Raw genomic sequence first — 15443 nt, 5'->3', positions numbered from 1 at the left:
GTGCCAAAACATTCACTTCATCATCTGCTCTGTGCAAACATCAGCGCGATCACGCAGGGCTGAAATCGTTCCCATCACAGGATCAGAGTGAATCTGAAGAGAGAGAGACATCCTCTGGTTTCAGAGTCCAACTTAAAACCCTGGAGATCAGGCTCCACAGAGCTCAGGTCGGCTCTCCTTAAGTTTAAGTTAAAGTTCAAATGAGGCTGTGAATCAAACTTCCTGTAGTTCCATTTTAATCTTTATAAATTGTTCTTCTGTTTGTGTTCAGTCGTTACCTTTTTTTTCAGTGGTTGGATTAAAAATCAGTTTTCTGTTGTTTAAGTTTTTATTGAATGTATTTTGTTAAATAAAGTTAAAAAAATGTTAAATAAAGAATTGTTTGAACGACAAAGATTTTGAGCCATGATGTCATTTCCTGTATTTCAGAGTAAAGACTGAAGTAACAAATGGAAACATGTTTACAGTCATGGAATAAACACTGATGGGTCATCTGTAGGAAGTTCTATTGCTGACCTGACAGACTCGACCTTGTTTACAAAGAAAGAAAGGAACTGATGACATGTGTCAGCAGAGGCTTTCAGGGTTGTTTAGAGTAGAGCTGATAGTCTTAAAGAGAACATGGCGATTATGACAATTTAACACAATGATCTGAGAAAAATGTCTGTTTCTTTCATTTTTACTGTATTCTGATCAAATTTCCAACATTCTTTTAACATTTCAAAAGAATTTGTCTTTCTTCCACTTTCACACTTGGCCCTAAAAACACCAACATCCGTGCATCACCCTTGTGTCAGTCTAATGAACCTAACATGTGATTGATACATAACACACATTCACACTGGCTGCATATATCAGTCCGGGGGGGCAGAGCAGAACTCTGTATGAATCAGACGCGCTCACATATTCAGGCTTTCCAGAGGCGTTTACCATCAGAAGAAGCAGAACAATGAATCATCAGCACCCTGCAGAAGAACACAGCAAGCAACAACTCTAACAATAAAGACGTGCTGGAGCCAAAAGATGCAGATAGCGAGTTTTAAACGATAACGCACAGGATCAAAGGGGGAGAGGGTAAAAACCCACTGCCTCCTGAGATAAAGATCAGCAAGTCAAGCTGGCAGCAGACGACACAAAACGCTCTCTGGAGGAGGCGGCGACTGTGGAGCAGGCCGACGGAGAGGCGGATCGGCAGACAGGAAGCTCCCGGGGTCCCACAACAAGATGTTGCGCGTCAGACTGGAGCAGGATATCCCCATGTTGGTGACACTGCCCATCGAGGTACAGCCCAACTTGGCAAACCAACCCTTCCCTTTCTTGGACACCACACTGGCTGATCTGGGCATCCAAGACTGAGTCTCACTCCGTGTGGGGACGTTTTTTTGTTTTTGTTTGTTTTTTAAGAAGCAATCATGTGTATATATTCAGCTCAGAGCTGAAGGAGAGGGTGGTTTGGGTTGACACCAAGAAGACCCATCCTAGAGGTACGGCGGTGGGATCCAACTGCAGGGATGTGGTCAGATGGCAGTCTGTGGAAATCAGGTGACAGTGAGAGCAACTTGATTTTCCTATTTTGTCCTTCAGATACGAGTGAAAGCCCAGATGCCAGGAGACAAGCAGCTCCAGGAGGTCCTGTACAGCACCGAGGTCCACACTGACCGCTCCTTCTGCTGCACTGGAATGGATATCCTGCCCTGGAAACAGACGTGTGCAGGTCTAGAAGCAGTTTAAATCCCATACTTTTTTGATCTGTGAGGCTCTTAATGTCACGTCTGCAGCCATGAAAGTCAGCTCAGGGTTTCTTGATTCTGATTTTTCTTTGCTGTGTCACATTTAGCTCATATCTGCATTGCCATGCCCTGAAAACAAGCTGCCGGGCTTTAGTCAGGCTCAGGGACAACGGGAGATCTGAGGAGCAACACAATGAGAACAACTAAAACTGAACAAACTTAACATCTGATTACCTTTTTTATTTGTAAGAAAAAGTTTAACATGAACGCGCCAACTGTCCACAGCAAAGCTTATTATGACAAGACTGCTTTTATTCAGTGATGTCAAAGTGTCATCACTTCATACCTCTGAACTGACATTAGATGTATTGCATACCTTGTTAGAATTACACTGTTGAAGCATTTGTAAAAAGCTTCTGTCCTTGTTAATTTATGTTTTAGGATAAGTTTTTGGGCTGTGTAAGGTCACAGGTTGCATTTCTGAGCAGAGTAGTAAAGGTAAAGTAAGTGTTTTCAAAACTAGCCACTCAGCATGTGTACAAACAGTGAGAAATCTCTGAAGAAAACCGTTTGAAGGAGCAAGAGCACACGTGTTTCTCCACAGGTTAAAGCCCGCTTTAATAATCAATATGAATCAAAGACTTCTGTCAACACAAAATAAATGTAAGGAAACACTTTCCTGTGCAACATCCAGTTTCTATAACTGACGACAAGCTTGGACCACAGTGATCTAAACTCATCCTCTACATTGGAAATGTAAACAAATGTAAATGTGGTTTTTACTGTACCAGAGCAGGGCTGTGTGTGTAGAGCACAGCCAGGCAGCTGAACACTGTATTGTTCTCTTTTTGGTCCTCTTCGAGCGGGAGACGAGCCACCAAAGCTGGCAACACCGGTCAGTGAACACATTCAGTTTTCAGGCCCCTCTTCTGTGGAACCAGCTTCCAGTTTGGATTCAGAAGACAAGATTTCAAGATTAGGCTTAAAACTTTCCTCTTTGGTAAAGTATATATTTAGGGCTGGACCAGGTGACCCTGAATCCTCCCTTAGTTATGCTGCAATAGATGTAGCCTGCCGGGGATTCCCATGATGCATTGAGTTTTTCCTTTCCAGTCTCCTTTCTCACTCAGTATGAGTTAATAGACGTCTCTGCATTGAATCATATCTGTTATTAACCTCTGTCTCTCTTCCACAGCATGTCTTTATCCTGTCTTCCTTCTCTCACCCCAACCGGTCGCAGCAGATGGCCCCGCCCCTCCCTGAGCCTGGTTCTGCTGGAGGTTTCTTCCTGTTAAAGGGGAGTTTTTCCTTCCCACTGTCGCCAAAGTGCTTGCTCATAGGGGGTCATATGATTGTTGGGTTTTTCTCTGTATCTATGAAGCGCCTTGAGGTGACTTTTGTTGTGATTTGGCGCTATATAAATAAAATTGAATTGAATTGAATTGAATTATCTGAGGAAGAAGCAGAGTTGGTTTGTTTCCAGCTGAAATCATCCAGGCTCAGGAATTTGAATCGATCCACATCATTTCTGCTTGAACTAGAGAACATGAGTGTCGACTTACATTTGGTCTGTGAGACACATGTCATAGTGACAGTATTTGGGTTAATATGGCATTACTCACCCTGGTCGCATTTCTTCAATATCAGGCACCAAGTTCAGGAACTCGTTCTTTGCAGCCCGCGCAAGGTAGGAGGTCTCCAGAGTGGGAACCATCGGGAAGTTTTCACAGTCTGAGCAGGAGGGACTGGAGGCACGTGAGCTGTTCTCAGGGGTCCTTTAACACAAATCACACCAAGTTAGAATCAAATAGATAACCTGTCAATAACCGTTTGCAGATCGAGGTCAATGTTCCTAAAAATATGTTTACTTCTGGCCCATGGAGCCACAGCGCGAGTCCGACAGAGAGGGGCAGGTAGAGGAAGGGGTGAGGGTAGCACTGCTGAAGCTCGTCACGGATGGATCACGTCCGATCGGTGAGATGAGAGAAAGCTGAAGTGAAACAACAGCAGGATGAGGTAGACGTCAATATAGGAACTCCCTGATGTGACACAGAAAGGCTATTTTTTTATTTCTTTGTATTATTTCTCACCTTGCAGTCACTGATGCTGTTCACCAGCTGGTTGTATTCAGTATTGAAGGTGTGTGTCAGAAGGCGCAGGCACTACAACACAACAGGAACAAGACCGAGCAGAGAAGGAAGAAGGCAGCAACAAGAACGCCCACTAAGCCCACGTTTTTCTCACCTTGGTGGCCAGCTCCTTCTCACGCTTTCAAAGGTGGTGCTGGAGATCTGCGAGGAGACGGAGGTGGACGTGGACAGAGTGCCGGAGCTCACGCTGGGGGACAGAGACTCACTCAGGGACTTGGTGGTGGGAGCTGTTCCCATGGGAGCCGCCTCTCCCAGAAGGTGACGGGTCTTTTCCACCTGGACGACAGATGGGGGCGAATGTGAGGTGGGGAGAAGAGGGGAGGTTAGTCATGTAACGTCTGTACTCTAAGAAAAAACTTTTTAGAATAGCACTTTGGTCTTTGAGTTGAAAAGTCATTTTTCCCTCTACGATATTAAACAGATTTATTTCTTTATGAATCTTTTAAGGCCCCACCTCCTGCAGCTGCTCCATCTTCTCCAGCTCCCACTGGTGCTCTAGGATGAGGCTATCTCCTCTGGGCCTCCAGCCGGCCAGGTTCTCCTCTCCACGCACATAAGCCACTGATGTGTCCAGGACCTTCCTCCTCCTCCTCTGCATCCCTGCTCAGGACATGAGCCCTCATTAGGATGAAGCTCTCCACAGAATTATGATAAAACAGCTGCCGTTCTTTAAACATGTTTCATGGCCGCTCACCTGGGCTTCCAGTGTCAGACATCTTACACAAGCTCAGCTCGTAGATCCCAGTCACTCGGTTGCTATAATGAAGCAGAAGTTTTGAACAAGGAAACTTTGTAACAGGGCAGATATCTTTGATTGTGAAACAGAGATGGCCACAGTGCAGCAGCCCAGATTTACCAGTCAGCAGTTTTGGAGTATCCAGTCCCAAAGAGGTTCTTGAGAGAACGGGGTGGAGAAATCTTGGCGTCTCGGGAGTAAAAGACCGTGCAGATGTCTTTGGTGATAATGGCAGGCTGGATGCAATGGTCCAGCTGCAGAGAGGAGATAAAGGGTGTGTGTTAGACACGATGACATCAAGAGACTTAAAAACACGTACAAACAGGTACAACACGGCGGAGCAGCGGCTGACCTCCAGATACGCAGATAAGGTCATGTAGATCTTCTCTCCGTAGGGAGTGACGCGGTTGAGCAGGAGGGAACCTTTTAAGGGTGTTTTTATTTGTGCTCCCTGGCCTGGAAATAAACGGTTTCCGATCAGACCTGCTTCATCTTTGTGCCCTTGGTATCTGACTCGCTTGCTCCCCCATGCATTTTAAAAGAATCCTTCTCTTCAGCATGAAGTTCTGGCACAGCTTTAGTGTCTGCATTACATGTACACAAAGACAGAAACATTCAATGATAAAAACACACAGTGGAATAAAATTGTAAGACGTCATCAGTTGATGCAGTTTAAGGACACTTGTTGTTCTGTGCAGTCTCACCTGGAGCTCACGCTTCTAGTTCATGCCATCATCACCAAAGATTCTTCAATTAATAGTTTAAAGATGTCCATGAATGCACTGCTAACTGCTCTTCACCCTGATAAAAATCAACATGCATTTAGAATAAGAAACACTTTTACAAAACCAAAAGCTTCACTGTACTTAGTGATTTATACGTCTACAAAACAGGTTCAGTTTGTAACTGAGAGAGCGGCTCAGTGGCGCTGAATTATATTTCCAATAGAAACACAATTTCATATGTTGTAGTAACAACACACTGCCACAAGATGTCAGCCTAGGCCTACTTTAACATGCTGTTCCAGTACAAAAGAAAAAGTGACAGAGCCTTGAAAGAGTGACAGAGACACTTTTTATGAACTCATCTGTAATGTGTCACCTTTTCTGTAGGATGAAGAAGTGCTTCCCTTCTTTTAAAGTAAATACAGGCTTACAAAGATCCTCTAAACATGTTTCTGAAATAATCCTAAACACAATCATTAAATCAAAAATGCAAGAAACTATTTATTTAATCACTCTTCTTAACTTAATTCCTTAACTTAGTAAAAAAAAAAAAAAAAAAAAATAGACAAGAACTTTTCTTCTGTCTCACCTCTGTCAGTTTTCATGCTGTTGCAAGAACAGGTGGAGGTGCAGGTGGAACTTTGACTTCAGTGTGGTTTGTATGTGAGTCTGACATCTCAGGACAGCAGAGGGTTGTCGAGCACGGTGACTCCTGCTGCGACACCCCCGTCTGACTGTCCTGAGCTCTTGGTCCTCAGCAGACGGCCCACACACTCATTCATCACCATGTCTTTACCCTGCCTGTAAGAAAACCAAGAAAAGGCTAACATTAGAAACAGCCACCAACCAATCCCTTTTACTCCACCACCCAAAAACCAGTGAGAAACACTAGTTAGTATTAACTTGGAATCAAAGTGCACTAATCCCCAGGCTCCCAGCATAACATACAGTCCAACACAAACTCCACAAACTGTCTTGCTTCAGCTGACTTTCCTTCACCTTCTCTCCAAACAATCTGTTGTGCTCTTTTCAGCACAAAGCCACACTCCTGCTCACTGATCCTCACCTCTTTTTAACCTAGTCTCAGCAACTTTGTCCCATAGCTTGCACATCCTTTCCATGGAAAGGATGTGCAAGAACCATTTTAAAGAACCTTTTTTGAGTGGTTCTTTAAAAAACCATTTTAAATCTTTCAAAATAAAATGCATCATAAATTGAATTTGAGCAGGGTAAAATAAATACGAGCACAGCATAGACATATATTAATGGTTTATTGTCATTTTGTAGTTACCAAAACACAAAAAGGCATTTTAACCCTCAGCACAACATCACTACTAATACATGTCACATATTAGTGTTTTAAACAGTAATAATTAAATATATTGGCTATACTATAAATATATATATATATATATATATATATATATATATATATATATATATATATATATATATATATATATATATATATATATATCTCAAAGTCAAAGTCAACTTTATTTGTCGATTCTGCCACATGTACAGGACATACAGAGAATAGAAATTGCGTTACTCTCAATCCCTAGATAAATAGCAAATGAACATTTAAATATATTTAAATATAAAAGTGATTAAAAATGCAAGTAAAATAATTAAAAAGTAAAAATTTAAATAAATACAATTTTACATATAACAAGAAAGCTATACAATATACAATATAATGGGTAAGTGACATTGAGTGTAAACCAGGCAGAGTAGTGCAAATAGGCAAATAGTGCAAATGGAGATTTAGTAGTGTACGGTAAGAGAAAGTGTAACAACAAAGTATATATATATATATATATATATATATATATATATATATATATATATATATACTATATCTACAGATAACACAACAAATAATACATGTATTGTTTAATTAATAAAACATCAGAAAGTGATAAAACACGTTAGAAATAGCAATAGCTTCATAACAGACCAATAAATCAACACATTTTCATCAGCAGATGTTTGCATGTTCAGTAAAAACATTTCAACAACAAGTTTATGATTAAAATGATCAATGAACTTCAGCCTTACGCTCTGTAATGTACTTTTCATGTTGTACTCATGGCCCTTTGTTAGTCCAGTTTAGGACAATGTCTCTGACGTATGTTTCATATCAAATATATGTCATATCAAAACAAGCCCACACCTGCAGTTGTTTCAGTTTTTCACTGGTGTTTCCTGTCAGCTGGTCAACCTCACTCAGGCGGACATCCATATCAGCCAACCAAACGACAAGTTCCTCCCTTTGTGCTTCAAATCCCTCCCACTCTGAGACAAGGAGCTGAAAGAGAGAGAAAAGAGTCAATTATAAAGAAGAGAGAAAAGTGAAACCCTCCTCAGAAGGTCTGACTCGCATACCTGCAGTTGACCTGTGATGGACTCCAGTTTGGCGTTCACGTCATCCCTCGCCGATGCCAGCAGCAGAGTCTGCAGGGTGCCCTGGAAGAGCTGAGTTAAGGTTCGACTCCTCCTGGTCAGGCTCTCCAGCTGGATGACCCGAGGTCTCCCCTCTCGCCGCTGCCTCTGAACACACAAACACAAATTGCATCTGAAACAGGAGGTGCAGATTTTTTTTGCTATTCTTTTCTAAATCCAGGCTAGATCACGTGGAGGTATTTGGAAAACTGTTTTGGCCAGTGGACGACTGTTGTCTTGCAGAAAGTCAAATCAATCAAACATATGCGATACACAATCAATTCACAAGAACACATTGTAAAAAATAAGTCCAGTTCTTGCCTGATTTCAAGTGAAATCTGCATCAAAACAGGGTGACAGAAGTAAAACGAGTGCACAAAGCCTCACTTTGTACAAGCCTGCTATTACAGTTCTCCTCTATGCAGACGACTTTCCTGTTTTCAAGGCACAACTTGGATCTGCTGTACGAATCTTATGGATACACACTAAATGAAATAATAGTGTGCATGACTCCAGATTCTGATCCCTCATCCTAATATGGTCCCAACATAGCAACAGCAATAAAGCAAATGTTGAGGCTTCAAAATACAAAGTCCATAAACCAATGGCTGACATGGGTTTTATCATAAGGGTGATAAATATACAGATTTCAGTCTGTCTTAGAGATTTGATTTTCATTTACCTGCAGATGCACTATACGTACCTGCTCCATGGTTTTTCACAACATTTTGCACATCACTATTTAATACAGGAAGTAGGTGAACTAAAACATGTCATCGGTCTTTGTGAGAGGACCATATTAATGAAACAAACCTCAATGACATCATAGGGATCCCTAAAGATGCTCCTGCTGCTTCTCTTCCTCCTCATCCTAAGCTTCCTTCTTCTTGTCCTCGCCTTCCATCCAATTGTAATTCAATCTAATTGTGTTTCTGCCCCTCCTCTTCCTCATTTTGTTGGAGCTGTGAACACAGTTAATGTGAATCTGGATTAATTTGTGCAAACAAGAAAAATCTACAGCTTTTTGGTCAGAGGTGCTCTTGTGATTTAAGCCGGGTAGAGTAGATTTATGTGTTGATGCTACCTGCTTCAGCTCTGGCTGCTGAGTGATATTTACACCCTGGCTGGATTACAAACTTTAACCATGTGCTGAACTTTGGCCCAGCGTTGATACCTCTTGTTAGTATAACGACCTCTTCTTAGCTTGTATGTATGATGTATGATGGTGGATAAATGAAATATACAAAAAAATTTAACTATATTACAAAAGAACATCTATCTTGGAAACATCAAATGACCGGAGCATAACTTGTCAACTAGTCCGAAACTAAGTTATGCAGGAACAGTCAAAGACACACCTTCTCATGTTTGAAACCATTGTTTGAAAGGTTCTTTGTGGCACCAAAAAAGGTTCTTCTATGGCATCAGTCTAAAGAACCACGTTCTATTCATTTCTATATAATTCTATTAGACAATAAAGAGTTATCTAATCTAATTATTCATTCAAAACACTTATGCATAGCTGTATTTTATACAGCTCATACAGAATTCAAAGTACAGGTTCATGTGAGTATTTAATGTACGGCTCAGATCTACAGACTTTCAGAGTTTCTAGAGCAGACACAGAGCTCACGTCATAACAGGCTTCAGGCGCCATTTTAGTGACTTTAACAATATATTAAATTTTAATTTCGGTCTAGCTGACATTAGGTTATGTACGCAGCACGCAACTGAACCACATATTTTAGAAGCCAAAGGTTCAAATTAGCTGGGAGCAGCTTCACTTAATTATAACAGTGGTTTTGTTAGGAAAACAGTTTCTGTATACCGGATACTAAATTGCGCTGACCTCAACGGCTAACGTATCTAGCTAATCGCTACTGTTAGCACAACATTAACAGCAAGCTACAATGACGAGTAACAAAAACAAAACAGTAATAAGGTTTTAATGGAAATGTTTTACCTTTTCTAACAGTCCCAGAATCCACAGCTTCAAAGTCCAGCAGGTACTGAAGACTGTTATCCACCTCGCTGTCACCGTCCGTGAGTTTTTTTTCCCGAAAGGTCAAGGCCCGCCGCTCGCACACTCTGTCTGCGCATGCGCATCCCAACGACTGACCCCCTCCGTCCGCTCCCGGGAGGTTATAGTATGACGTGTTCTGACGTCACTCTCTCTCCCTGTCATTTATTTGGCTCGAAACACATATTAACAAATTGCTCAGTGATGAACAACTACTCAGATCATTTACCTAAGTTGTGATTTGTCAAAACGAAGTGTGTGTTTATTAGTAGAGTGAAGCCAGACTAGATGCTAATGGAGCTCTCTAATACTTGAATTTTAGTCAAGCTTGCAGCTTTCTTCACTATGTTGTATAATGCAATGAATAACATGAACATTTTTAGTAAGGTTTGTTTGCTTGTTAACATTTTTCCCTTTAATGTTTTCATTAATAAAATCCAACCTTGAAGCATAACAAACCAACCTTCTACTTTCTTAAGTTCAAGCAAGTCTACAGTTTAAATAAAGGTCTAAAGTCACAAATATTATTCTGACAATAGAAATCCTAGAATAGTGGTAACACTCTGAATACACATGCCAATATAAATTTATCTCGCTGTCATGTGTTATTTTGCCGGGTTGTTTCCTCCCGTTGCCATGTAAACACAAAATAGTGTATATATATGAATATTTTCAAAAAATGCTCTGTGAGTTCCACATCATAACAGTTATTTACTGAGCAGCTCAGTTAGAACTTGCCACTCACACACTGAGCAGCACTCACTAACTTTCTATTTCTAAACAATTTGTTCACTTTTTATCTCAGGCATGTCTGAAAAGACATCAAATAACTTTTTCCATCGCTTTAAAGATTTGATTCAGAGAAAGCGCACAGGTGGAGATGTAAGTAACTAAACATACTCATTCTTGACTTCTCTGCTGATCAAATGTAAATGTTTCTGAGAGATGTGTTATATTTTGCTGCTTTGCACAGTGTAATTTTTGTGTAAGTCACTGTAGACAGAGCAACTGTCAGCGCTTCACCACAGAGTCCAGGATCCTGGACTTTCACAAAGCTCAGAGCAGTAAGACAAATGTGTTCTTTCAACAGGCAGACACATTGCATATCGCACAGAGACCCAGAGATTATGCTGTGCAACTCCCACCTTTACCTGAGCAATGCGCAGGCTCTCCACAGAGAGTCCAGAGAAGCTGGAACTGTTTGGATGACCCCTTTTGGAATCAGGAGGACCCTGAAAGAAGTCTGAGTAGCCTCAGCTCTGCAGACACACACACACCAAGTGATCTGAGGGCCATTCCTTTCATTGTTAGTCCTGTTGAGATGACACCGCTCACTCCAGTTCCTCCACCTCCTCGAGCAGCTTGTCCATCGCAATTGCGGTTCAAAGGTGATGCTTTTCTTTAGTGGTTACACCTGCTGTTAATCAGTTAGTTTAGATTTTAAAATTTGACACTGTAGATTATCTATTTTAATGCTAAATTACACATTCTTGCTGTCCATTCATTTTATATGCTTTTTTGAAGAAAAAAAAATCAGGAAGAAAAATGTTTATTGTTGTTTTTGTAAGATGTCAATTTGTAGTTATTTAGTTATTTTTTGTCTAAACAGACACGAAGTTCATTCGTGGAATAAGAGTCTTGACAGCAAAAGACAAATTTGGGCCTATTTTGACTCCAAAACCTCCAACAGTTCCCATACCGCAAAAACGAGGACCTCGGCCTGGGACGCTGCTGCCCCGTGCAAAAGTCGTCCCTATAGACAGTAAGTGGTTTTCCTCAGTAACTGTAGAAGATGCTGAATAATCAAACTTTAAATTAAGAGATTTTTTAAAAAGATTTTAATGAACAATTAATCACTGCATCATGCTTCGAATTAGAAGAAATGACAGTTTCTTTTTACTAACCTCGTTGATTATCAGACAAGAAAGCAGACAGTCAGTGCAGTCAGAATAATCCAAGAGAGAGCAGGGTCAAACTCCCGCCTGTAGCTACACCTGTAGAGAGCCTGTCCCACAGCTTTAGTCTGCTGTCTTCATTAGAACTTTAAAATGAATACTAGATCTACTTCTACTGAATGGAGAAAAGGTTCCTGAGAAGAGATTTAATTTTCAGTATCTAAGAAATTTGAGGCGTTTCTGAAGGTACTGTACCATGTTAGAGCATCTTAACATAGAGTCCTTGAATACTAGGCAGTTGTAGAGGATGAGTTACTCTACTTTAAATGACTCCCACCCCTTATTGGAGGATTTCAGCTTCTTCCTGTGGGACAGAGGTTTGCAGACCCTAAATGCAGGCGAAGCTTGAAGAAACAGCTTTGTCCAAGCTGCTATTTTGTTGTCGTTGTAACAAATGACACATGTTTTTTTTCTATATTTTTTAAAAACTGTATTTATTTATTTACTGTACTTATTTCTCTATTTATGACAGTGCTTTTATCTCCTTTTTGCTGTTTTATATGAATTTATCAGTATAGTGTTGTCTAGTTTTAGAAGCTGTGATTAGGACGTCTATTTAAATTTGTTGATTAAAGATCATAATTAGAGATCATAACCTGCCTTTGATTTAGACATGTCTGATATTTTTGTAAACACAAAATAGTGTATATATATGAATATTTTCAAAAAATGCTCTGTGAGTTCCACATCATAACAGTTATTTACTGAGCAGCTCAGTTAGAACTTGCCACTCACACACTGAGCAGCACTCACTAACTTTCTATTTCTAAACAATTTGTTCACTTTTTATCTCAGGCATGTCTGAAAAGACATCAGATAACTTTTTCCATCGCTTTGAAGATGTGATTCAGAGAAAGCGCACAGGTGGAGATGTAAGTAACTAAACATACTCATTCTTGACTTCTCTGCTGATCAAATGTAAATGTTTCTGAGAGATGTGTTATATTTTGCTGCTTTGCACAGTGTAATTTTTGTGTAAGTCACTGTAGACAGAGCAACTGTCAGCGCTTCACCACAGAGTCCAGGATCCTGGACTTTCACAAAGCTCAGAGCAGTAAGACAAATGTGTTCTTTCAACAGGCAGACACATTGCATATCGCACAGAGACCCAGAGATTATGCTGTGCAACTCCCACCTTTACCTGAGCAATGCGCAGGCTCTCCAGAGATAGTCCAGGGAAGCTGGAACTGTTTGGATGACCCCTTTTGGAATCAGGAGGACCCTGAAAGAAGTCTGAGTAGCCTCAGCTCTGCAGACACACACACACCAAGTGATCTGAGGGCCATTCCTTTCATTGTTAGTCCTGTTGAGATGACACCGCTCACTCCAGTTCCTCCACCTCCTCGAGCAGCTTGTCCATCGCAATTGCCTGTTTTCTCTGCTAAACATTCAGGAGCAGGTCGGTTCAAAGGTGATGCTTTTCTTTAGTGGTTACACCTGCTGTTAATCAGTTCGTTTAGATTTTAAAATTTGACACTGTAGATTATCTATTTTAATGCTAAATTACACATTCTTGCTGTCCATTCATTTTATATGCTTTTTTGAAGAAAAAAAAAATCAGGAAGAAAAATGTTTATTGTTGTTTTTGTAAGATGTCAATTTGTAGTTATTTAGTTATTTTTTTGTCTAAACAGACACGAAGGTCATTCGTGGAATAAGAGTCTTGACAGCAAAAGACAAATTTGGGCCTATTTTGGAAAAACTGCAGCATTTCCAGGATGGGATTGTAACCTCACCTGGACACACAGTACCAACCAAAACATTTACTGCAGTAAAGCCTTTGACTCCAAAACCTCCAACAGTTCCCATACCGCAAAAACGAGGACCTCGGCCTGGGACGCTGCTGCGCCGTGCAAAAGTCGTCCCTATAGACGGTAAGTGGTTTTCCTCAGTAACTGTAGAAGATGCTGAATAATCAAACTTTAAATTAAGAGATTTTTTAAAAAGATTTTAATGAACAATTAATCACTGCATCATGCTTCGAATTAGAAGAAATGACAGTTTCTTTTTACTAACCTCGTTGATTATCAGACAAGAAAGCAGACAGTCAGTGCAGTCAGAATAATCCAAGAGAGAGCAGGGTCAAACTCCCGCCTGTAGCTACACCTGTAGAGAGCCTGTCCCACAGCTTTAGTCTGCTGTCTTCAGACGACTGGTAAGAAACGTAGTAAGGAGACATTAAATACTGCACAGAAACAGTGCTGCATAATGTGGCTGTGTTATTTGTGGTGTTCCTGAAGTCGTGTTCAATGTTGTGTTGTGTAAATACAGGATTAAGAAAAGACAGGGCTTACAAACTATTCAGTCTCTGGCAAAGCACCACTCGGACATCCTGAAGACTAAACTACATGAAGTGTGTCTGGTCCTCATTGAGGAGGTATTGCACACTTTATGTTTCTTATATGCGTTTCATGCAGCTAGTTTCCCTTCAAGTGCATACTACAGCCTCAACTGATGATTTTCACTCACATTTTAGGTGAAAAACCAACGCTCAGCAATAGCCTTTGAGGCCATACATGCCATCAATGAGCTCTACATTCAGCTCCAGAGAACAATGGACCCAGAAGTTGAAACAACAGGCCGAGCTCTATTGCTGAAGCTTGCAATGACCAACAACAACTTTCTACATCAGGAGGTCAATCTGGCGCTTGATGCCATGGTGGAAAATTGCAGCCATGGACGGATTCTGAGCGCTCTGTTTAACACAGGACTGACGTAAGAGGAGAGAAGAAGCTGTAGTGATTTTATTAGAAGACATGAAAGAGAGATCATGTTCACTGAGTTGTGTGTCTAATATTGTCCTTGCTCAGCCATCGCTGTGTTGCAGTGAGGAATAGCACGGCTCAACACCTGCACCAGCTGGCTGACAAACTTGGAGCAGCCGTCACCCTGAAAACAGGAACCTTCACTGAAAGATTTCTAATTGCTGCCTCTAGAATGGCAGGGGATGCTGCACCTGAAGCCAGGTGGGTACTTTTAAATGGGTTTGAAGTGCATCAATGTTTTATTTTCTGTGAGTTTACACAATTAATGAAAATTAATGACAACTGTAATCTTCCACAGGTACCATGGGCGAACAATCATTGAGAAACTGACCCTTCACAAGGACTTTATGAATTTGTGGGTGAAGATTGTCCCTGAAAAAGACAGGCGTCCTGTGGAGAAGAGCCTGAAAAAGACAGGCGTCCTGTGGAGAAGAGCCTGAAAAAGACAGGCGTCCTGCGAAGAAGAAAGAGCTTAGGGAGTTCCTGTGTGTCCAGTTGACGGACAAGGGGACGCACAGGTGGAGATGTAAGTAACTAAACATACTCATTCTTGACTTCTCTGCTGATCAAATGTAAATGTTTCTGAGAGATGTGTTATATTTTGCTGCTTTGCACAGTGTAATTTTTGTGTAAGTCACTGTAGACAGAGCAACTGTCAGCGCTTCACCACAGAGTCCAGGATCCTGGACTTTCACAAAGCTCAGAGCAGTAAGACAAATGTGTTCTTTCAACAGGCAGACACATTGCATATCGCACAGAGACCCAGAGATTATGCTGTGCAACTCCCACCTTTACCTGAGCAATGCGCAGGCTCTCCAGAGATAGTCCAGGGAAGCTGGAACTGTTTGGATGACCCCTTTTGGAATCAGGAGGACCCTGAAAGAAGTCTGAGTAGCCTCAGCTCTGCAGACACACAC

General features: G+C 41.1%; 2 protein-coding genes and 2 long non-coding RNA genes across 5 annotated transcripts in view; 2 read left to right on the top strand and 2 right to left on the bottom strand.

Moving 5' to 3' along the window:
• LOC146661737 (uncharacterized) overlaps positions 1 to 15443 on the top strand; it is a 275594-nt gene that overhangs the window by 208150 nt on the left and 52001 nt on the right. The window lies entirely within an intron of this gene.
• On the bottom strand, positions 2943 to 4025 carry LOC146661745 (uncharacterized). Of its 2 annotated transcripts, XR_014913273.1 has the most exons (4): positions 3821 to 4025; positions 3599 to 3720; positions 3353 to 3505; positions 2943 to 3267 (listed from the first exon to the last, which is right to left on the bottom strand). It is a non-coding gene; the product is annotated as an uncharacterized LOC146661745 (long non-coding RNA). The 2 variants fall into 2 exon arrangements; XR_014913272.1 differs by lacking the exon at positions 2943 to 3267 and having other exon boundaries at positions 3279 to 3505.
• LOC146661744 (uncharacterized) lies at positions 4813 to 6004 on the bottom strand. Its single transcript, XR_014913278.1, has 3 exons — positions 5931 to 6004; positions 5321 to 5417; positions 4813 to 5200 (listed from the first exon to the last, which is right to left on the bottom strand). It is a non-coding gene; the product is annotated as an uncharacterized LOC146661744 (long non-coding RNA).
• LOC146661743 (uncharacterized) lies at positions 10614 to 15393 on the top strand. Its single transcript, XM_085419445.1, has 12 exons — positions 10614 to 10688; positions 10810 to 11194; positions 11416 to 11568; positions 12557 to 12633; positions 12842 to 13172; positions 13396 to 13635; positions 13793 to 13916; positions 14033 to 14138; positions 14238 to 14476; positions 14572 to 14727; positions 14825 to 15052; positions 15261 to 15393. The coding sequence occupies exons 1-11, from the start codon at positions 10614 to 10616 to the stop codon at positions 14964 to 14966; spliced, it is 2028 nt and encodes a 675-aa protein (XP_085275571.1). The 3' UTR covers positions 14967 to 15052; positions 15261 to 15393.

This window comes from Rhamphochromis longiceps, linkage group LG9, assembly GCF_057381845.1.
Source record: "Rhamphochromis longiceps isolate RC_006_pf linkage group LG9, R_longiceps_female_GT1.1, whole genome shotgun sequence".
Taxonomy (NCBI): Eukaryota; Metazoa; Chordata; class Actinopteri; order Cichliformes; family Cichlidae; genus Rhamphochromis; species Rhamphochromis longiceps.
The sequence above is the reverse complement of the archived record's forward strand: the minus strand, read 5'-3'. Positions and strand labels throughout refer to the sequence as shown.